At 47.4% G+C, this 24,292-nt stretch overlaps 1 protein-coding gene across 12 annotated transcripts in view; it reads left to right on the top strand.

Moving 5' to 3' along the window:
- Positions 1–24,292, top strand: part of PLEKHA5 (pleckstrin homology domain containing A5) — a 205,309-nt gene that overhangs the window by 101,225 nt on the left and 79,792 nt on the right. For all 12 annotated transcript variants that reach the window (XR_008626951.1, XR_008626952.1, XR_008626953.1 and 9 more), the window contains 4 exons: positions 12,586–12,669; positions 13,613–13,733; positions 18,220–18,324; positions 22,255–22,327. Coding sequence is in view for 9 of the 12 variants with exons in the window: in XM_055118299.1 (XP_054974274.1) it covers positions 12,586–12,669; positions 13,613–13,733; positions 18,220–18,324; positions 22,255–22,327 (383 nt within the window). In the remaining 3 variants the exon portion in view is untranslated. The remainder of the gene's footprint in view (positions 1–12,585; positions 12,670–13,612; positions 13,734–18,219; positions 18,325–22,254; positions 22,328–24,292) is intronic.

Raw genomic sequence — 24,292 nt, forward strand, 5'->3', positions numbered from 1 at the left:
AGGCAGAAAATTGCGTCTTAAACTGCTGCATTCTGAGCATTATCGCTCTGCCTTACCCATAAAGCGCCCTTTAACCTTCCCATTTTTAAAACTTCGTGTACATCACTCAAATGACCTTCCGATGAAAGACTCATCTAAATTATTTTAGGCATTTTTGCTTATATTGTGATTAATCAAGTCCTTTAAAATGTACCCTTGACATAACACTCAGAATGGATAAGTGTTATTAATGTGACAGGTACATTTAGTAACATAGCTGGGATGGTGTTAATTGAATGGCACTTGTGTTATTTCCAAAATTGTTTAAGAGGGATTAAAAAGTGTTTATTGTGTTTAAAGCTTTTAAATGTGGGTGTTGACTTTTTTCAAAAACGAACTTAGGTCCTGGCTGCCAGGACCCCCTATAGAAACAGGTGAGATTGGTATGCAAGCCTCGTCTTGACTTCTTGATATTTTCCTTTCTTTTACTGTTCCTAGTCTGAAACCTTTCAGGCTTTCAAAAAGTATTACATCACACTCCCCGTTTCCTCTGGGGAGAAGCAAGATGTTCCCGTCCAATTGACTGTTTCTATAAAAGCCACACATTTGCCGCTGTCACCGCTTCTCCCGGGTGCTTGCCTCGGGGCGCTTGGTGACGCATGAATGAATGAGTGAATGAATGAATGCATAGACGCTGAGAGTCTTGTCAGAGCAGCCCAGCCCAAGTCGCTGCCTGTGAAGAGAGGATGGAAGAGGAGCCGGGGTCTGAGTTAGCTGGGGCTTGTGGAAGGTTTCAGCAGCCACCACAGAGGGGCCTCGGGTGAGGACGCACCGCGGGGTGGAAGGAGTGAGCGGGCTGCAGTTCCGGGCTCTGGGAAGGAAGGTGTGGGGCTGGCGGGGATGCTCATCGCTGTGGACAGAGGGGGCCTGATCCGAGAAGGCCAGTGGGTGGTCAGGCACCTCAGTCCTGGGAGACTGTGTCGGTTTTGGAAGTGCTGTGAGCCGCTGTCGGGGGGGGGGGGGAGGGCGGCACCTCCCAGGACCCACGTGGGACCCAGTGTTGGTTCCCAGCCCGAGCAGGTGGGGAGGCACCTAGGAGGGCGTCACTTGCAGGTGACAGCAGCAGCTGTGAGTGTTGGACAGGAGGGCCCGGGAGGCCCCCCGCAACCCCCTCTCTCTGTCCCCATGATGACAAAGGTTAGGAGACAGAGGGTTGGGACCGAGCGGGCAGGTGCCTCGCTGAGGTTGGAGCAGGGCTCTGGAAGCGGCCAGCAGGGGTGAGGCGGAGGCGGATGGGCCCCAGGTCTGGGCAGAGGAAACCAGGGCCCTGCTCGTCTGCAAGTCGTGCAGAAGGGGGAGCGTGAGTCTTCCAAGTTGCTAACGCGGTGGTTGTTCTTTCACAGAGCTGGAGCTCAGGAATCCCATTACTCCCCAGAAAACCCAGGGAGCTCCAGCATTTTTCTTTTGTGCTGAAAACATTGCCTTTCACTGTAGGCACAATACTCAGCGCCAGCATATTTTCAGTTTAAAAATAAATCGCGCTAACCATCATCATGGCAGTCAGATTTCGTTCCTTTTGTTCGTGATAGTGAAGATAAATTTGAAGTGTTGCCTGTATGAGACACTAATGAACTTTGCGTTTAGCATTTTTCATAAACGGCTTTGGACGGCCATAAAACCCTATGATTGCTAACTGAACCCAGACATCTTTCTTAAAAGCTTACTGGAGACGGAGTCTCGGAGTGATAAAGCTTTATGATGGCTGTTGAGGTAACAGGCAGACGAGCACTGCCTGGGAGTATGGGGGGGGCCAGGACCCAGCTCCGAGTGCACAGTGCTCTTTGTTTAAGCGGAGTGCTTCTGAGAAGATGCTAAGTACTCCTCAGTGCTTCCTACAGAACATTGAAAACTACCGGCGCTGCCGTGGAGTCCACATCTCTTCTGCTGGGCCCCGGCCTGACATGGTTCTGAGGTGGGCTGGGCCCGAGTAAAAGTCCACATCCTGACCCCGCTGGCCCTGTAACCAGGGCAGCCAGCAGCACCAAACCACTGGCAGATCCTGTTTCTCTTCCACTCAATGAAGTCCCCGATCCCGCCCTTCAGAGAAACACGTGACTCAGCACCTCATGCGTCAGCCGAGTTTAATGAGAAGCAACCACAGTCTCTTCCTTGGTTCAGAACTTTCTGAAATGTGTGTGTGTGCACGCGCGCGCGCGTGTGTGTGTGTGTGCGCGCGCACACGCGCACCCTCACATGACCATATTGTCAACCCTTGTTGCCACAACCGCACGTATGATTATTGGCAATATTTTAGGAGCAATTTATCATATTTTTTGAAAGCGTGGAGGCTGAGCGAATGAGTCAGAGGAAGAGGGACAGACAGGATGGCGGCACTCGTTTATGGGATGTGAAAGCAGGAGACTAATACCCAGAGACGCGGTAGAAGCAAGGGCAGGAGGACTGGCCCACGGCTGGAGCCGCCACAAGGTGAGGGGGTGGGGGTTGGAGAGAGAGGGGGAGGGGGAGAAGGAAGGGGAGAGAGAGAAAGAAAGGAGGGGGGAGGGAAGGAGGTCTTGCCATAGAGGTAGGCTCTTGGGTCCTGGGGTCACTGTCACTGTCACTGTCATCCCGTTGCTCATTGATTTGCTCGAGCGGGCACCAGTAATGTCTCCATTGTGAGATTTATTGTTACTGTTTTGGGCATATCGAATGTGCCACGGGGAGCTTGCCAGGCTCTGCTGTGCCGGCGGGACACTCTCGGTAGCTTGCTGGGCTCTCCGAGAGGGACAGAGGAATCGAACCTGGGTCGGCCGCGTGCAAGGCAAATGCCCTCCCCGCTGCGCTATCGCTCAGCCCCTGGTAGGAGAGTGAACTAGGCCTTGGTGGTGGGAGATGTGCACTGGCGGAGGGACGGGTGTCGGGACCGTGTATGCCTGAACCCCCCTCACAAACAGCTGTGTGCCCGTGTGTCTCACGGTGGTCGAATAGAAAGGTGGCCGCGGGTGTGGGGGACACGGAGGGCTAGAGAGAGCCCAGGAGCTGAGCACGTGGCACCAGGCCTTCTCGATTCTTCTCCGGCCGCCTTCCCCCCAGCTCCGTCTCCTTCCTGTGTGGGTCTCCCCCGTCCTGTCCCCTGATCTCGTGCTGCGGCCCCCTCTTTGCTTGACTCTTACCCAGGGGCCCCATGGGATGCCCTGGGCAACAGAGGGAGCCTCTCTCCCCTCAGGGGGTGCTCTGAGCAGCCTTGAGTGAAGGTCTGGGGGGGCCACCACCCCGCACCCCACACCCGCACCCGGCTGGTGACCCTCCAGCACCCCACATTTGCCCCTTCCCCCTCCCCATGCTTCTCCCCTGCCCTCTCCTCAAGGCTGGTTTCTTTTTTCCCTTGTTTCTGCGAATGGAAAGACAGAGGCAGTTCTTTCGGTCCATGTTAAATTCCAAAGAAATTGGTAAAAAAAAAAAAATTTCCTCTTCCTCCTTCCTGAGAGAAGCTGGGCCTCGAGTAGGCCTGAGTTGCTTTCTGAGGGAAAGCGAGACTCCCTGGAGCACACCTGCCTGTCTTCCCGCAGGGGCTGGGCCGGGCATCGGGCTCACCTAGCTGGGTGCGGGCAGGCGGGGCGCTCGACCACACTCTGGGCTTCCCTGGCTGGGGGGGGGGGGTCTGGGGGATCTCGCACCCGTGATCCAGTCACCCAGCCAGGGCAGTTTGTTTGTTCTTGAGTCTCATTGTGATGCAGTTACAAAGCTGATCATGGTCTGGTGTCAGTCATACAACAGCATGCAACAGGATAACACCAGTCAGTCATACAACATACAACAGCATACAACATGATAACACCATTCAGTCATACAACACCAACCGTCCCGCCACCGGGGTGCGTTTCCCGCCGCCCACGTCCCGGTTTCCCTCCCGCTCCAACCCCTAGCCTGCCTCGATGGCGGATTCTCCCCCCCCCTCCCTCCTTCCCTCCCTCCCTCCCTCTCCCCTTCCACCCCCTCTGTCTCTCTCTCTCTCTCTCCCACTCCAACCTCCATGGCAGATTCCCTCTCTTTCTCTCTCTCTCTCTCTCCCTCTCTCCTTCCACCCCCCTCTGTCTCTCCCCCCCACCCCCCCAACCCCCAGCCTGCCTCGATGGCAGATTCTCCCTCCCTCCCTCCCTCTGTCTCTCTCTCCCTCTCCAACCCCCAGATACTTTTCCTCTCCCCCTCCCTCGCCCATCCCCCGCACTGTGGTTTGCAGTACAGGCACTGAGAAGTGCCCCGTTTGTCCCTTCCCCAGAGTGATCCTTTCCCGCTCTCTGTCACGGTGGTCCCGCCTCTGTCCCAGCTCATCCCCTCATCCCCGGCACTCGGGCGGCTTCCGAGCGCCTGTGTGTGGCCTGCAGGGTGGGCCACTGGCGCTCTCTGCCCGGCTGCGAGCAGACTGGACGGGTGTGGGAGGAACGCTCGACAAATGGCCTTTCTCCTGGCCGGGCATGGCAGGCGGGGGGCGGGGGGTGCCGGCTCTCATCTGTCCGGCCCCTGACAGCCCTTTGGGGCACTTTCTCTCTCTGCCTCGTCTTTGAGAGACGCGGCGCCAGGAATGAAATGGGTTTCTTCGGCTTCCTGGCGTGGACGGTTCCTGAAAGTCCCAAACACCAGATTGGCCAACATCTTGTGTGTGTGTCCCCAGCCCGGCCCACTCCTTTCTTCCTGGAGACACTCTCGGGTTTGTATTTAAACCCTGTGCCGTGTGCATCTGCTTGGGAACGGACTGGAGCCATAGCACAGCAGGGAGGGCGTTTGCCTCCACTGGGCTGACCCGGGTTCGATTCCCAGCATCCCATAGGGTCCCCCGAGCACCGCCAGGAGTCATTCCTGAGTGCATGAGCCAGGAGTAACCCCTGTGCACCACCGGGTGTGACCCAAAAAGAAAAAAAGAAATATATATATGTATATATATACATATATAATATATATATGTATATATATATATATTTGGGGCTTATTCCATCTGCAGGAAACACATCATTTTAAGTTTATTTATATAATTTGATGGCAGTACATAGCATTTTATACACACACTGATTTATTCATCTTAAGAGCCTTTAAAACCAAATTATTATTGAATGAAATAGTTCCATGGAGACCTTAAATAAGCAAGTCTTTCATTTGATCTTCTCGTTACAGCAATTGATTATATGTCTGGTCGTAAATAGTGAAGGGGGCAGAGCGCCAGGGAAGGCAGCTCGTGCTGCTCCTTGTCAGTTTCCTGATGTCTGTCCTAAAAAAAACGCCAGTTGACCCCGTCCCTCACTCGGGCCCGGCCAGTGCTTGACCTTTTCCCTCCGGTCCTCCGCATCCTGGCAGAGCTGAGTTTGTTTCCAGATGCTGTTAGGATTCCAGAACCTTCACCTTTTCTAGAGTAAAGAACAGAACAAACCTTCATTGGAAGGCTTTATGTTAACGTTTGTTCTCTCTCTCTCTCTCTCTCTCTCTCTCTCTCTCTCTCCATGAGAACCAAGAGAGAAGACAGCTTTATTTTCTCGAATTTATTTTCTCATAACAAACCCTGGCATGGCGTGGGGAGCACGATGGGGAGGGCATTGGCTTTGCACGCGGCTGACCCCAGTTTGATCCCCGGCACCCCATATTGTCCCCAGTAGTCCTCAGTGCAGAGCCGGGAGGAACTCAGAGCATCGCCAGGCATGGCCCAACAACAAAAAGCGAAAGAGGAAGACAGAAGCCCGGCAGCGTTGTAGAGTTCTCTGGGCCGCTGAGGCGGGGTCTGGTGCGGCCAGTGTCTACCTGGGTCCTTCCGGCCTAGTATAGAAGGACCGTGTTCCAGGGACAGTCCTGAACAGCCAAGGAGGGACCGTCCTGCAGTGCGGCTGCTTGTCCAGTCGGGCAAAGAGGGAACCCGGCAGCCCCTCAGCGGTCCCTGGGGGGGCTGGGCTCCCCCCCCAGGTATATTACCAGGCCAGAGAGATAGCACAGCGGGTAGGGGACTCACCCTGCACGTGGCCGACCCAGGTTCAGTCCCCAGCATCCCATATGGTGCCCCGAGCACTGCCAGGAGGAAGCCCTGAGCACCACTGGGTGTGCCCCATCCTCCCAAAGCAGTGTTGAGTTCCTGATCCGCCCTCAGTCCCAGCGTTGCCCGACACGCCTACGGGTTCTGTGAGCGGCACCGCCGGGCCTCCTGGAGCTGGTCACCCTGCCCATCGCCGTGCCGGGGGCTGGGCACAGCCTCATCCTGCGGTGCCGGGCTGCTGTGTCCTTACGGCGCCCTGCGCCTTCTCGGTCTCCACGCTGACATGGCGACGGTTTTAAAAACACTCTTTTGGCAACGCTTTGTTTATTTATGGGTGCCCGACGTTCCTTTGACTCCGTCCGTGACGGATGGAGAAATGGTTTATCCTTGGCCGTCCCGGCACTCTGAAGTGCGCTGAAAATGAAGTGCTGATGCTCGCATAAAAGTAATAATTTTGAAATTTAAAAATATCTTCAAAGTTTCCATGTTGAAAGAGCCGTGAGGATTGAAGTCCCCGTCGGGCAGCTGGAAGTTACCACATTTAAGCAGTTAATATTTTGATTTGTCATGCTTTTCGTGTGTTTTCATTCGTTTCTGGTGAGATGGTTCGAAACGCCACCCTGCATCTTCTGCACGATAGTAGGTTCTATAGGACGTGATGATTGTTTTTTCTTATTGCCTATAAGATCTCTTTTGTCATCACTTACAGTTTTTAGAACCGAATCTTGAATGGCTATAACATATTTCATTTTGCAGACTTTGGAATGTAATGGTTTATAAAATATATGTTTTGATTTAGTAGCGAAGAGAGGTCGTATAGAAGCCAGGGCAAATAAATACAAAATTGAGAGGACATCTTTGTCTGCCTCTCACAGTGACACAAATATAGTGAGAACTGTATGGGCCGGGCAGGTGGGAGGCCCAGGCTCGATCCCTGGCCCATGGTCCTGGGGCACCCAATGGCGGGATTTCACGCTCTAAGCTGCCTCCCAACTCCTCACCCTTTGGTGTGGCCCCAAAATGGGAGAGAGAGACAAAAGGAATAAATTAGGTTGATTCTTTATTTGATTAAAAAAAAATAGTAGGGCCAGAGAGATAGTTCACCAGGTGAGCTCTTGATCTGGTTCCGGCATTCCCTGTGGCCCTCTGAGCACCATGAGCAGTAATTCCTAAGTGTGTAGTCAGGCATAATCGCTGAACTCAGCCAGGTGTGACCCAAAGTAAATAAGTAAATGTCTTTGCCACCATGTCTCCACACCTATGTGTTTGCATAAAAAAATTAAAATATACTGCGTACGCATGTTAAGTCATTTAATGGAATGCTAAAAATATACTGCACTCTGTCAGTTCTGTTGCAGCAGTAAAGTTTTTTTTTTTAATTTGTGTTTGTTAAAACACTGGGCTTTACAGAGTTATTCGTATTACAGTCATTTCAGTCATACGAAGTTCCAGTCCCACCATCAGTGTGGCCTGCCCCCCTTAGCAGACACGTAACAAATTTATTCTATATTGTTTGCTCCAAGAAAACTTAAATGAATGGCAAGTGCAGTAATCAGGAGATAAATAAAATACACTTGTGATGATTGACTGCTATTGTGATTTTAACCTGTGTGAGTAAAAAAATTAAGATCACTGGATACAATATAATATAATGCCTATTCTCACTTATACAGAGAAGTTTTCAAGTCTAGTATTTAAACTATATTGCATTGATTTTTATTTTGTACTTGGGTCTCATGATGGTAATAATTCTATCTTCCCTGTCATTTGTCTTTAATTCTTTGATAATATATTTTAGAGTTTCCATGAAGTAGGTCAAACCTACAGCTATAAAATTTAGTAAAAGTGAAGAGAATTAAGAACATTTAAAGGGGGAGATATGAATGGCTTATAAAAGTATCATAGGATAAAGTGTTTTATCCTGTAAAAGGAAAAATTGAAACGACCAATAAGACAGAGAACATTCAATGCAAATGAGACATTAGTTCCTTATAGAAAATGTGTAAAATCCCTCAGCAAGCCCCAAGTAGACGTACCTTCGTTAGTCTAGTAGAGGGCAGCTGTCCTCTGTGACGTGCGCTGAGAAGTCCTTCCTACCCTTTAAAACAGCCCCTTTAATGCTTCTTATAAAACTGGTTTCAGGGCTGTGAATCCCCTGGGCTGCTGCCTGGCCCTGAAGCTTCGTATCCTTCCTTCAAATCTGAATGATAATCTAGCCGGAGAGAATGTTCTTGGTGAAGTGTTCGTTTTATTGAGTCTCTGCTGGATCCCTACATCCCCGTCTGGCTTGGAGCATCACTTTTTTTTTTAATTGAATCACTGTGATGAGATACAGTCACAGGCTTACGAACGTTCATTCTCGATTACGTTTCAGTCAGAGAATAATCGAGCTCCCATCTCCTTCACCAGTGCTCATTCTCCACCAGCAATGTTCCCAGTATCCCTCCCGCCACCCCCACCCCTTCCCACCCCCTGCCTCTGTGGCCGGCACGTTCCCTCTTAGTCTCTCTCCTTTCGGGTATTGCGGTTTGCAGTACAGGTACTAAGAGGCCATCGTGTTCGGTCCATAGTCTCCTTTCAGCACACATCTCCCATCCCAAGCGATCCCTCCAGCCATCGTTTACTTGGTGTTCCCTTCTCCATCCCAGCTGCCTTTTCCCCCAGCTTGTGAGACCAGCTTCCAAGCCGTGGAGCCATCCTCCTGGCCCTTGTCTCTACTTCCTTAGGTGTTAGTCTATGATGTTACTTGATATTCTACAAATGAATGCAGTCATTCTATGCCTGTCCCTCTCTTTCTGACTAATTTCACTTTGCATGATACTTTCCATGTCCATCCGCTTATATGCAAATGTCATTATGGTTTCATCTTTCCTAACAGCTGCATTGTGTAGATGTACCAGTTTCTTTGACCAGTCATCTGTTCTCGGGCACTCATGTGTTTTCCAGATTCTGGCTATTGTAAACAGTGCTGCAATAAACATGCAAGTGCGGATGTCATTTCTACTGTTTTCTTTTTGGTTTTTTTTTTTGTTTGTTTGTTTGTTTTTTGCATCTCTGGGATATATTCCCAGAAGTGGTATTGCTGGGTCATATGGGAACTGAATTTCCAGTTCTTGGAGGAATGTCCATTTTGTTTTCCAAAAGGCTGGACAGTCGGCATTCCCACCAACAATGAATGAGAGTCCCTTTCTCCCTGCATCCGCGCCAGCACTGGTTGTTCTTGTTCTTTTTGATGTGAGCCAGTTTCTGTGATGTAAGATGATATCTCATTGTTGTTTTGATTTTCATCTCCCTGATGATTAGCGATGTAGAACATTTTTTTTATGTACGTTTTGGCCATTTGAATTTCCTTTTGAGGAAGTTTTTGTTCATTTCTTCTCCCCATTTTTTGATGGGATTGGAGGCCTTTTTCTTGTGAAGTCCTACCAGTGTCTTGTATATCCTGGATATTAAGCCCCTATCTTATGGATATTGGGAAGATGATTTTCTCCATTCCCTGGGCTCTTTATTTTGATCACTATTTCTTTTGAGGTGCGGAAGCTTCTTACTTTAATGTAATCCCATTTATTTATATTTGTTCCCACTTGCTTGGTCAGTGGTGTTTCATCCTTGAAGATGCCGTTAGCTTCCGTATCATGGAGGCTTCTGCCTACATTTCCCTCCTTGTATCTTATGGACTCAGGTGTGATATTGAGGTCTCTAATCCATTTGGATCTGACTTTTGTGTCTGGCATTCCTAGCACTTTCCCACCTTTCCACACCTCCTCCTAGCTGGACGCTTCCCTCCAGGGCAGACGTTATTCCCCTGTTCTGCTTCTCTATCCCCCACATATGAGAGAGATAGTTCTCTCTCTCCTCTCTCTCTCTCTCTCCCCCTCTCTCTCTCTCTCTCTCTCTCTCTCTCTCTCTCTCTCTCTCTCTCTCTCTCTCTCTCTCTCTCTCTTTCTCTCTCTCTCTCTCTCTCTCTCTCTCTCTCTCTCTCTCTCTCTCTCTCTCTCTCTCTCTCTCTCTCTCTCTCTCTCTCTCCTCTTCACTGGCATGATTACTCTCAGGTCCCTCCATGTAGAGCAAATTTCACAATTATCTTTTTAGCCAAGTACTATTCCACTATGTGAGCTGGTGGGCGTCCACGTCAGGTTTGCTGTGCTCCCAAGTGCGGAGTTAGCAGACGCTGTTTCCCGGTGCGTGAGCTTTAGGGGTTTCTGAGCCAGGCCCTTTGCTGTGGCAGGTTCGGGTGTGGAGGCTGCCTGGCCTGGCCAGAGGGAGTGAAATCCACTCACACCCTCACCCCTGTTCTGCGGAGGTTGTGGAGTGGCTAGTCGGGCCGCGCCCAGAGCACTGTGTCTGTGGGCAGAGTTCAGGAGTGGAGGGCTGGCGCCTCAATGGCGGGGGCCCATGAGCTTTTGTTTACTTGTTTTAAGTATCTGGACATATCTGTGCCACGTGTCCAGCGGAAATAATATTAATGATAGTGGGGCTGGGGGAAGAAACCACATAAAGTTTGCCAGAAAGTTTGTGACTTGTAGTTGTTGACTTCAGCAACACATATAGTAGTTTTGTGGTGTGTGTGTGTGTGTGTGTGTGTGTGTGTGTGTGTTAAGATTAAGAAAGAAATATTCAATAAGACATCTTAAATTTTCCTCAGTCATGAAACGGAGTTTCCTAAGGTCAGGCATACTAATGGTCTCATGAACTACGTTATGCTCTGGCGTGTCACCTAACTTTAAAAACACTAATTTGGGAGTAGAGAGATAGAGATAGCACAGTGGGTTGGGTACTTGACTGGCCTAGGTTCGAACCTGGGCATATCCCCTATGGTCCCCTGAACACCACCACGAGTAATTCCTAAGTGCAGAGCCGGAGTAACCCAAGAATCGCCAGGAGTGATTCCTGAATGCAGGGCCAAGAGCAACCGCTGAGCATTGTCAGGGGTGGCCCAGAAAACAAAAACCAAAGCCACTAATAGACCGATGATCGTGTGTGTGTGTGTGTGTGTGTGTGTGTGTGTGTGTGTGTGTCTGTCTGTCTGTCTGTCTGTCTGTCTGTCTGTCTGTCTGCCTGTCTGTCTGCCTGTCTGTCTGTGATCCAGTATGTGAAGACACAGCATCCTGTCAGGCGTCTACCAGCTTAACTTCGTGTGTTTTTCCTTTCTTCCTTCTGTTGTTTCAAGAAAACAGTAAAAGACAATCTCGCTCAACCCAGAAAGAAAGTACTTCTTTGGCAAAATTCTTCCTTTCCCTCAAAGCAATAAAAAGTTTTCCCAGTTAATATAACAAGTAAATTTTTGTTTTAGGTGGTGATTTGTCAATTTCACTTAAGATTTCCTTCAGATGCCACTTTTCTATAGGAGCCTCCGCAGTGTCGCAAAACCCCATTATTTATGGGGATTCTTTAGTCTTTAGTAAAATAGAAGCACCATACTTGGCAGTCCTCCTCCAGTGGCACTTTATATTTTTTTCAGGGGGCCATGAGCTAGATCTCTCATCCCGATAAAGGGTCCCAGGACCACCACAGTGAGACTTGTGCCAGTGGTTCTGGTCGTGTCTTTTTTAATAAGTCCAATGCCCAGGTAGTATTATTATAAGGTTTTTTATTTATACGTTTGACATGGTGCCAAAATTGGGCTGCAACAGAATGGAAATTGGTAATCATTCTTTATTATTATTAATATTATTATTATCTTTCCTTTCCTCCCTACTTTTCCAGTTTAATTTGTTTAAATATTTAAAGAAAATTTAACTGATCTGGAAAAATCCCACATTAATATTCCTGGATGGCTTTCGCACACGCAATGCCAGTTTGTCCCCATACTAGCCAAAAATCTTGTTAAGACCAAGTCAGTTTTTTTCCAGTTTTATTAACATAGGAAAACTCTAATTAATAAACATCAGCAGGGGGGAAAGTATTACACTCAGTTTTACAACTATAGACATACATTTTCACACCATTAAATTTTAAATGTTCCCATTTACCAAAACTATCTCAAATTACATTTGAAATATATGTGGGTTGTTTAAGGCACCATGCCGTTCTTATTTTTCATGTTCCACCTATCAAGTATACAATGCAATGATCGCAGAAGCCAGTTAACATAGCTATTTGTTTGTTTATTTATTTATTTATTTATTTATTTATTTATTTATGCATGCTTCTTGGGTCACATCCAGCAATGCTCAAGGGTTACTCCTGGCTCTGCACTCAGGAGTTATTCCTGGCAGTGGTTGGAGAACCCAGTGGGGTGCCGGGGCTTGAACCCGGGTCGACCGCCTGCAAGGCAAAAATGCCCTACCTGCTGTACTATTGCTCCAGCCTCTAATATAACTTTATTTTAAAAGAAAGAAAAAATAATCAGTGATTGGCCCACGCCAGTGAGAAGTGAACTTGGCTGTAGTATAGCGCTGTAAGTGACATTGGCACACACAGATGCACAGGAGACAGAAGTGTTTCAAACATCCAGCACCGAGGATTTGAATTTCCTCTCCGCTGTCCTCAAACCTTGATGTTCTGCTGAGCTGTGGCTCATTTGTGACGATCGTGGACAAGTCTGTGGAAATAGAAATACCAACGTTTTCTCTTTCCTCTTTCTCCCCCAGCCACAATGAAAGGAAAGTGACATGCAAGCACCCTGTCACGGGACAGCCCTCCCAGGACAACTGCATTTTCGTGGTGAATGAACAGTGAGTCTGGCTTCTGGCTTTCACCGGAGGCCCCAGCCCCAGGGGGCCGGCAGAGGGAGGGAGAGGGCCGTTTATTTATTTTCTTTAATTACTCTAGACAACAAGTGACCTGGACATTTGCTATCTAGTGTAATAATGGCAGGCACTATTGGTTTACACTGTGCAATTAAGAAACACAACTTTAATTATTTTTTTCATGAGAAATATAATTTTAAATTTTTTTTATCATTCTCACGGAAAGCTCAGTCTCTCAGGATGTAAAGTCCACAAAACTATAAACTTAATCACGTTATTAAACTACTCTGAGCTCATTTTTTTTCCTCATAAGCAAATCAGCTACTCATAATTACCATGTCTCAGCACTTTTATTAGCATCGAATTAACTATGTGTGAACATATTTATATAAGTCTCACAAAATTAGTCATCAGGATTATTGATACTGTTCATTATTAGAACAGTTGATCTGGTAATTAAATTTTAGATTTTCTGGTGAGAGGATGCAGTCTGTCTGCGATGCTGCATTGTAATGAACATCTGATTCACTTACATTGTGTTTTAAGAGAAAAATACTGCATATATTGGAAAGCAGATGTATATAACCCATAAGTTCTTTTTTTTTTCTTTTGGGTCACACCTGGCAATGCACAGGGGTTACTCCTGGCTCATGCACTCAGGAATTACTCCTGGCAGTGTTCGGGGGACCATATGGGATGCTGGGATTCGAACCTGGGTCGGCTGCGTGCAAGGCAAATGCCCTACCTGCTGTGCTATTGCTCCAACCCCAACCCATAAGTTCTTACTCCCAAGTCTGTCCAGTTCTCCTTGTCTTTGGCCCTTTTGATAAAATAGGGCCCGAGCGTTGTTGACTCACTTGCCCCTTCATCAGCAAGCACATCCCACACGCAGCATGCTCTTGCATTTTTTTGCATACTGCATTTTCAGGGCTGTCGCCAACATGACATCTGAAGAGAAGAAGGAGCGCGCGATAAGCATGATGAATGAGGCGTCCAGCTACAACCTGACCTCGGACTACGGGACGCACCCCATGAGCCCCGTGGGCAGGGTGAGTTGCCCGCTCCCCATCGGTCAGTGATGAGAGCTACGGTAACCGCAGGGTCTGTTGCTGTGACTCTCTCTCGGGGCACTGAAAATTATACAACTTGCCTTTCTTTTGTTACTACACGGACCTAGTTATATTCGGCTTAAGGAACAGTGAATTGGAATTTGAATAAATCAGATTCTATTGTAATCATTTCCTGACGACATTTTTTTGGGGGGGGAGGGAGATATAACCATTGTATTAACTGACCAAAGCACTTAATTTTGCTTTCTGACTTGAGGTAAAACCATTAGACGTGGTTCATAACAAAATACACTAACGACAATTACAAGAGTTTGAAACTGCACTAGATGTTCATGTAATACTTCGACAAACTCATACGACTGTATCATCCACTTAAGCTAAGCTTGTTACCCAAAAGACTGATAGCAAAGACCTGGACACTTGACTACTCTTGTGGTGGCTGTAAGCTTTGTAACACCTCCCGACGACATTTTTAGCAACCTTCCACAGTTCAGATATTTTAAACAATTTCACCAGTGTGATGGATCCATGTGTGAAAGGAGGTGGGTAGTTTATGGAATCAACTCATGTGGGGAAGCTGAAGATGACTGTAATAGCCTAGAAATCCTTTGGGAAACTCCACACCTGAATGGGGCTTAGGCTAATATTTGAGTGGGTAATTGCAAGTCAAATCCATCTGCGATCCGCCTAACGGAATCGTGTCTATGTGAGGGTCACTGTGCGGCTTGGGAATGTCTCTGCAGAGAAGGGAGCCTGCAGCCCGGGGTCTCGGGAGGCTGCCCTCGACCGGACAGTGGGGCCTGGGCATTGCCTCCTCGTTAGCAGAAACGAAATCGCGTCATGCCACTCTCTGAGTCGGCCTCGTGCGTCCATAAAAACCTGTGACTGTTGCCGACTGTCTCTAATCTGTAACACGTTTGGTTTTGTTTGGATGCCACACTTGGCTGTGCTCAGGGCTACTTCTGGCTTAGCATCACTGGGGGGCGGGGGGTGGGGTGGGGTTAGCAGGCAGTACAGGGATCAAATATGGGGCTTCAGCCCATTGAGCCTATCCCTCGGCCTTGTTAAATGTTTTAAGTGTAGGATTTTTCATATAAAAATTTCTTAAAAGGAGGCTAGAGTGATAGCACAGTAGGAAGGGCATATGCCTTGCACGCGGCCAACCCGGGTTTGATTCCCAGTATCCCATGTGGTCCCCGAGCACCACCAGGAGTAATTCCTGAGTGCAGAGCCAGGAGTAACCCCTGAGAATCGCCAGGTGTGATCCAAAAAGGAAAAAAAAAATTCCTTGAAAGGGGCTGGAGCGATAGTACGGCAGGGAGGGTGTTTGCCTTGCACGCGGCCAACCTGAGTTCGATTCCCAGCATCCCATGTGGTCCCCCAAGCACCGCCAGGAGTGATTACTGAGTGCAAAGCCAGGGTGTGACCCAAAAAGCAAAAAAATTATTTTTTTTTAAATAATTCCTTGACAGTCTTAGAAAATATACTGATAAATCTGAATGGATAATAGCTTAAATAGCTCAGTTCCTGAATCTATAAAATCATCACGGGATGGTAGCACAGAAATCTTAATTTAAAAGCTGCCATTTTATAATTCAACGATTAAATTGCAGTCATTCTAAAGAAAGGATAGTAAGCAGTTATCTAATTTGAAAGCTGAAGTTTTGTGGGCTGTAGACATAAATAGAAACGTTTACATACGGGACTAGAACCATAATACAGACTTAAGACACTTGCTTTGCATGTAGCTAACTCAGTTTGATCCCCAGCACCTCGTGTGGTCCTTTGAACCCCACCGGGAGTGATTCCTGAGCACAGAGCTAGGAGTAAGCCCTGAGCACACGCAGGTGTGGCCCAGGAACCAGAATAAAACACAGAATTTCAACTGATGTGAATTCTGATTTTTGTGTAGAGTATCAGTACGCTATTGAGCACTGTAATGTTGCTTTTACTCTATCTCAGTTAAAATGTAGAAAACTAGTAAGTGGATCCGGGCACGTAGGTCTAGAAAGTGTCTCGTGCTCTGCAGCAAAACCTTCAGATGAATCCACTGCTAATTAATCCAGTGTTAAAAATCAAAATCTCAGGCCGGAGAGGTCTCGTGGGAGGCAAGGCACGAGGCCTTACACGGCCTTGCCTGCCACCGACTCTGGTTCTGGCCCAGTACCTCATTCGGGTCTCCCTACTACCTTCAGGGGTCACAGAGCCGGGAACTGGGTTAGAGTATGGCCAGATACGGTCAAAACTAAATATCTTATAAAAAACAGTGGCGGATGAAAACAAACAAACAAAGAATTCCAGATGCAGATGGTCTCTCTCAATCTGACATAAAACCCAGAAGTCAGAGTGGGAAAGAAGGAGAAATTCAGCAACATTGATCATTTGTGATAATAGCTGCAATTCATATGACAATTTAGTATTACTTCCTTTATAACTATAGAAATGCTATGAATCAATCAGAAAAAAAGGCTTACAGCCCAGTTTTTAAATGGGTAGATTATGTAAAAGTCACTTCCCTAAAAAAGAAAGTAGAATTTGACTCCTAAATACGTGACAAAGATTTGCAGACGCAAACATAATGTGAAGAATCTTAATTTAAATCAAGGAGGGAAAGTACCATTTTTCACTTGCCAGACAAAATTTATCTGGAGTGTATTTTAAAATGGGGAGAGGGACTATACCATCCGGAAATACTCATCATTTTGTCTAGGTTAAAGGGGACAGTACAAGGGTGGGCGGAGAGATAGTACAGCAGGTGGGGCATTTGCCTTGCACTCGGCCAACCCAGGTTCGATCCCTGGCATCCCATAGGGTCCCCCAAGCACCGCCAGGAGTAATTCTTGAATGCAGAGCCAGTAGTGACCCCCAAGTCTTGCTGGGTGAGACCCAAAAAAGCCAGCCAAAAAACAAGGTACCGTACAAGTTAGAACTCGATTATATTGAGTGTGTGAGTAGACTTTCTGTTTATAGAGATGAGTTCCAGGAACTAGTGAAACAGAAGAGCTATTCGAAGTGTTGTCGTTTGAGGGGGGAGAAAGATGCCCCCTAACGACAGCACTGGGCTGCTTTTATCTCTCCAGGCTGCACTGGCTTGTCGGTAGAGATGGAAAGTGAGAGTCCAGGAAGAAAAGCTAGCCTCCTCTCGGCTTATCTTCTGAGTTCTAATACTGTGTTTAGTCATTAGCTCTTGGGAAATAAAATGAAATTTGCCCAAGAAACCTACTTTGGCAAAGTTGCAAAAAAAAAATTATATATATATATATATATATATATATATATGCCTTAAAATGTTGACAGTGTAATAATAAGCTCCACAAAATGGATTTTTGCTGCGCTCAACTGAAAGATTCTAGGTTAACCTCGGAAATTAAGCTGGAGAGGTTGTGCCCTCACCCTCGCTGGAGTGAGGTCCTGGGTTCAGCTCCCAGCACTGCCCCAGAAAGAAGAAGAGAAAATTAAGAGATCGTTTGACATTTGTCTTCAGAGAGCCTCAAATTCAGTATTTTGGTTTTTGATTACTGCTACCATTCCTGCCAAAATAAATGTTTTAAGCGATTCCATACCGTTCTGTGTGCTGAGACTATAGTGATCAGCATCTGCTTGGTATTACTCAAATTCAGCCTTGTCCACAATGAAGAAAACAGTAGATGACATTAAGCAGATCTTTCTAATCGTGTTTTGATTTAATGTGACATGCACAATTTATATTTTAAGTGTGTTCCTTTTCTGACTTGACACAGTTAATTTTCTTTAATTGAAACAGTATTACATATCAAACCAACAAAATAACTTTTGGTTTATTCTTATACACTAACTTTTTACTTAATGTTTATTGAATGTATATAGCGGGACATATATGTGTGTGTTTAGTGAGTTTGTATAATGCCACACCGCTCTGTAGAGTGCTTGTGAGATACTGTGTATTGTATAATGCTGTTTATATAACGTTAGAACAAGTCCTACACTTGCTGGTGCCTTTCTGAAAATCATTTTCACCAGTTTTAAAACGGAATTTGTAAAAACGTGTGGTCCTTTTCAGTTATCCTGGGGGTTAGAAGTCCGTGTGGCATTCTTAGACTTGAGACAGCAAAGTTAGCAAAAGCAAAACCACAGCTGTTCAGCTGAGAGAATTTTGCCCCTCATGCCTTAGAGCGGCCGCAAAAGGGTTCTAAATTGGGCTGGAGCGATAGTACAGTGCGTAGGGCATTTGCCTTACACGCAACCCCCTCCCCCGCCCCCGGGTTCCATCCCCAGCATCCCATACAGTCCCCCGAGCACCGCCAGGAGTAATTCCTGAGTGCCTGAGCCAGGAGTAACCCCTCAGTATTGCTAAAAGGCTAAAAAAAAAAAAAAAAAAGAAAAAGAAAAAGAAAAATTACACAAAGACAAAAAAGCAAACTCAAACATCAGGGCTACACGCCGTGTATTATGTTTTGAATGTGTGTGTATGTGTTTTTCTTCTTAGACTTCACGGGCGTCTAAAAAAGTTCATAACTTTGGAAAACGATCCAATTCGATTAAAAGGAACCCCAACGCTCCGGTGGTGAGACGTGGCTGGCTGTACAAGCAGGTGGGTACCCAGAGCAATGCGGCCGGGTGCACAGGACCCCCTGACCCTCCCTCGGACCTCTCTGTGCCAGGGAGGGCACTCCCGTTACCATGAGCCCAGACGGGCTGGTCCAGATATTTCTAGACTTGAGGTGTCTGCTCTACGAAACTGTTAAGGGTAATTCAGGGGAGGGGGAGGGCGGGGCTGGAGCCATAGCACAGCGGGGAGGGCATTTGCATTGCACTCAGCCGACCCTGGGTTCGATCCCTGGCATCCCATATGGTCCCTGGAGCACCGCCAGGAGTAATTCCTGAGCGTAGAGCCAGGAGTAATCCCTGAGTATCACCAGGAGTTGCCCAAAAGGCAAAAATAAAAAGTTTTTAAAATTTTTTGATAAAAATGTTTTTCAAGAAAAAGTAAGATGGTGAAATGATTCCAACAGGAGTGTTTCTCAGTGGGGAGAGGCACCGTACTATCCAGAACGAGTTAGTCTTCTCTTCACATGAGACTCATTTGTGAAGCCTCTTTTTCCACATTATTTCACAGAGAAATCTGACTGTGTTTTGACTGTTTTTCTGATGTGTGTGTGTGTGTGTGTGTCCTTGAGCTTTTTCATTTGATTTTTTTTTTTTTTGGTGGCGGTGGGAGGTCTTCAGCCAGCCCCGTGGGGCCTGTTCTGTGAGCCTGACCGTGCAGTGCCCCAGGGGGCGCCCCAGGACCCACCCAGCAGTGCAGTGCTAGGAGGCCACTTGGTGCCCGGGATCAAACTTGGGGCCTCGTGTGTAAGTCACATGCTCCAACCCTTGAGCCATGTTCCTGGCCCCTCATCTGTTGTCTTCACTGCTAGTTTGTTGGCGGTTCAAGCACATTCGGCTCTCAGAAATGCCGACAGAGGGGTCAGAGCATTAAGGCAGTGGGAGGACGAGGTCGACCCAAGTTCGATCCCCAGCATCCTATAGGGTTCCCCGAGCACCGCCAGGAGTAATTCCTGCGTGCAGGGCCAGGAGCTGGGTGTGACCCAAAAAAGCCAAGGGAAAAAAAATGCCGATAGATTGGGATGTCTATGGTCGTGACGTCTGTGGACTCTTATCTTTCCGGAATTAGCACAGATGCGCATTGGTCACCTCCATGCACTTTATGACGTTATCCTAGTGGTTTTCTGTTTTACCATTTGCTTTGCAGCAGGGTTTCAGATAAAGTTACCACATTACCGAGGTCATGTACTTAGCCTTCGAGGCCTCTTACTCTTAAGCCTCTCCTGCCATGGGTCTATATGCCCCAGGTAATACACAGCGTGCGGAGAAGCCCAAGGTGCTATTCATGAACCTGCCCAACGTTGCTCACGTTTGCTTTCAGATGAATGACGCAATAATTTGCTTGTTGAAATTTAGTGTGAATTTGTTAGGAAACATCAAATAGAGATAATCCATCTGAAAGTTGAGTGGCAACCGAGCCAATATATTGGAAATGATAATTGTAAAATCCAGAACATTCTAATCATTCCAGTCTATTGGTTTCATGAGTTTCTCACTGAGTTTCTCTTTAATTAAATTACTTAGATACCAACTTTTTTTTTGTTTTTTTGTATTTTTCGGTCACATTCGGCAGTGGTCAGGGGTTACTTCTGGTGGGGATCGAGGGACCATATGGGATATGAACCCAGGTTGGCCGTGTGCAAGGCCAAACGCTCTACCCACTGTACTATTGCTCTGACCCTAGATACCAACTTTAAAAATATTTTTTAATGATCCCTCTTATACTTTAACATTTTGCTAAGAGTCATTTAAAACTGGTCTTGCTAATAAGTGTAAAATATATCTTGCTCAAGGCAGTGATTTAAATCTAATAAAGGATTTGAGATTTCTTGTTTTAGTAATTCGTTAGCATTGTAGAAGTAGACCAGCTAAAACTTAAAAAGATACTTGTTTGCCAAGCTACTTAAACCTCTAAACTTTAAAATCATCAGTCCTGGAACGAGAGCGATAATCCAGCGGTAGGGCATTTGCCTTGCACAAGGCCGATCTGGGTTCGATCCCCAACATCCCATATGATCCCCCAAGTTCTACAAGGAGTAATTCCTGAGTGCAGAGCCAGGAGCAACTCCTGAGTATCGCTGGGTGTGACCCAAGAAGCAAAAAAAATAAAAATAAAAAAATAAAATTATCACTACTAAAGAAAGATTATCATTTGAAAATTGAAAAGACTTTGTTATTTAACATTTTTGATTCCTTTCTTGATCTTGATGTGGACTGGATCGACAGCACAGCAGGTAGGGCATTTGCCTTGCATGTGGCCGTCTCTCTCGGAGAGCCCGGCAAGCTGCCGAGAGTATCCCGCCCGCACAGCAGAGCCTGGCAAGCTCCCCGTGGCGTATTCAGTATGCCAAAGAGAGTAACAAGTCTCACAATGGAGACATTACTAGTGCCCTCTGGAGCAAATCGATGGACAATGGGATGACAGTGCTACAGCGCTTCTTGATGTAGTTCTCAATTTCCAGTTGGCAAGTTTCTTTGATTAGTTCCACTTTTATTTCTTGGGGGGAGGGGTCTATAGTCTCACATACGCCAGAGACGTTCTCCAGTTATGGGCCCCACCCAGTGGTACTCAGAAGCTACTCCTGGCTCAGTGCTCTGGGGTTACCTCTGGAAGTGGCTGTGGGACTCGAACCCAGGCTCCGGCTTGTGAAGCCTGGCAAGCTGTCTCTCGCCAACCCCCGACAGGGCAGTTTTCACTCTTTTCTTTCTTTAGCTCTAAAGTCTTTATTATTTGCTGGACAAAACTAGAAAGAAATTAAGAAACAGTAATCAACTGAAGCTGGCTCACGCCGGTCTCCTGCCTCCTCCAGGCAGCCCTTGGGGGTTTGCCCTGTTGGTGCCAGGGCCAGGCGGTGTGAGGGCGACTCTGACTCGAGTTCTCGCTCACCCTGTTTCCTCTGGACGTTACTTAATTACCCATTGGAATAGAAATGTTATTAAAATTCTAATTTGGGGGATCGAAGCGATAGTCCGGAAGGTAGGGTGTTTGCCTGGCAGGCGACTAACCGGGTTTCACCTCCCAGATCCCACACAGTTCCCCAAGCTTCCCCAAGCTTCCCCAGGAGTGTCCGTGGGCCAGATTCCTCCGGATGTGGCCCCCCCAAGCTGAAACTCTCCCCCCAAAAATGTGATTTTATTGTAAAGTTTGGTGTTTTGTAGGAGAAATTACACAGCGTTGCAAAATAGATAGGTTTCTGCCTGGTGAGCAGAACACAAACTGTATGCATAAGAGGGGAAAAAGTCTATGGATTCTATTTATAGACTGAGCCTCCTTTATTCACTGCCAGTCTAAGTCATGTGCCCTTTGGGAGAGCTGTACCCCTCGTGCTGAGGACTAACGGGCTTATTCAACCTGACTTGCCAATCAGCTCATTTGCTAATAAACTTATTGCCCATTATTGCCTGCTCACGTGGCCATCCCGGCGGGCTGTTGTTCGGAGCGTGGCCTCAGATGGCCTGAATGGGCGCCAGGTCAGACAGCGCCCACCGTTCCCGCGCTGGGAGGCCTGACTCAAAGTGCTGTCTGCTCTGGAAAGCTGCCAGAACGCCCAGAAATCTCGATAGTTTGGTTCTGTTTGTTTGTTTTGTGGGTGGGTCTTTGTATTGTCTTTACAAAACAGGCCCTCTTCTTTAGGAGGCTTTTGGTTTGTTTGTTTTTTTAAGAACCACCCCTTTTTTCGATGGTTGGGAGGACACACCTGTGCCCTGGAGATGCTCAGGGTTTCCTCCTGGTAGTGCTCCCGGGTCCTGACGGGATGCTGGGGATTGAATCCCGCTCAGCCATGTGTCCGGCGAGCGCCCTCCCCACTGTAACTACCATCCCGCCCCTCGGGGAGTCAAGCTTACTTTATTTAAGTGATTCTTTACCGTGCTCTGAAGTGAAGAAATAACCCTGGGACTCTCTGGCCTGGTGCAGGACAGCAGCGGCATGAGGCTGTGGAAGAAACGCTGGTTCGTGCTGTCTGACCTCTGCCTCTTCTATTACAGAGGTGAGTCCGTGTGACCTCAGGGGGTCTGTGTCCGGGGCACAGCTGAGGAGGGCAGGGGGACAGCACGGGACTTCGGGGCTTCCAGTGTGGTGGCTGGAGTCCGACCGTCTTCTGCAGATGACGCTCCGATTCCTGTTCTCCTGACTTCCGCACCTGACGGATCAAAACCTCCCTTGCGGGAGACCCTTGGCCAGCCTGCTGGTCACCTCATGCCCAGTCCCTAGAAAAGGTCTTCAGGCTTTCAGATCAGAGATTACTCTGTGACATATGGACGAGTAACACATTTCACAAGGAAGTGTCTGGTCTTCCCTTTTCGAAGGAGTTGGCGCTGGTGGGGGGGTGGTAAGGGGGACACGCTTGCTTGAGGGGGGCCGAGCAGTGCTGGGGGTTACCCCCCTTGGAAGAAGCATGTTTACTGTGACCCTCCCCTGTCTGTTTTATAACGGTCCCCCCACTGTCCCCTGATGCTTGGGGACGGTGTGGAAGGACTCAGGCCTGACTGCCGAGCCGGGCGCAGGGGAAGTGAAAGCATTCTCTGACCTCCAGCAAGTCTGCGATTCTGCTCCAAGGATGATATCATAGAAACTCTTGGGAGAAAAAAAAAACTGGTTAAAATATTGATCGGCATGATTTTCTGTCACAGAAACCTTTTCCTGTGCCAGAGGGGTCTCTGAGACCCCCCGGAGTCAGTGCCTCCCAGGGAACACGGGCATAACACGGACATAACACAGACTTTCCACGCCAGTACGCTCCCATGGTCACAAGGAAGCTCAGTCCTTCCTCCTCCTTCAAAATCGGGTCGGAAACAATCACTAAAAAAATTAGGTTGTTGGGGCCGGAGCGATAGCACAGTGGGGAGGGCGTTTGCCTTGCACTCGGCCGACCCGGGTTCGATCCCCGGCATCCCATATGGTCCCCCAAGCACTGCCAGGAGTAATTCCTGAGTGCAAAGCCAGGAGTAACCCCTGAGCATCTCTGGGTGTGACCCAGAAAGCAAAAAAAAAAAAAATCGGGTCGGAAACAATCACTAAAAAAATTAGGTTGTTGGGGCTGGAGCGATGGCACAGCGGGGAGGGCGTTTGCCTTGCACACTACCGACCTGGGTTCAATTCCCAGCATCCCATGTGGTCCCCTGAGCACCGCCAGGGGTAATTCCTAAGTGCAGAGCCAGGAGTAACCCCCGTGCATCGTCGGGTGTGAACCGAAAAGAAAAAAAAAATTAGGTTGTCAACACATAAGTAAACATTTTACAACTTTGCTAGAATGTGTAGCAAGATCTTATAACTGATCATTAGGGAGTTTTTTTTTGTTTGTCCTTTTGGTTTTTTTGTTTTTTTTTTAATTCACATCATGGTTATGTACCACAAGCTGGCAAGATTTGGGTCTTGTCTCTCAATCGGCATGACATATATCCGCATGTGAGCTAGCGTTCATCCTTTCTCCTGCTGCAAACCGTGGTCGAGGTGGGCGCTGATTTTGAATTAACCAAACTGATGAAATTTTTTTTTCCTAGAGATATTGGCTTGGCTGCACTTGTGGTATTATCTTCAGCTGAATGCCAAGCTTACTCTATAATTTTCCATAATGGTTTTCCCACTCTTTCAGAAAGTCGGGAGCTGTAACTTAGGCATTATTTCTAAGCTCATAATTTCTCCTTTCCTCCCCTTTTAAGTTTATTTATAGACCATTTAAAGCCTTAAATTGAGATCGAGAAAATGTTTACCACTACTTCTGTAAGAAACGCCGTCAAGTTAATCAGCAATAAAGTAAAATCCTGGTTATTAGTCATGGGAAGGTACTGCTCATTATTTTTAACAAAATAGAAGAACTGCTTTTTGGAAGAGAAAGCAGAAGCGAGTTCAGAAGCCACGTTGAGAATCAGATTGCATTTTATTAAGCAGAGGCATCTCATATCCAGCGCATTAATACGAGGCCAGTTCCCCAGGCACATTGGATGTAAGAGCA

The sequence above is a fragment of the Sorex araneus genome, chromosome 10 (genome assembly GCF_027595985.1).
Source record: "Sorex araneus isolate mSorAra2 chromosome 10, mSorAra2.pri, whole genome shotgun sequence".
Taxonomy (NCBI): Eukaryota; Metazoa; Chordata; class Mammalia; order Eulipotyphla; family Soricidae; genus Sorex; species Sorex araneus.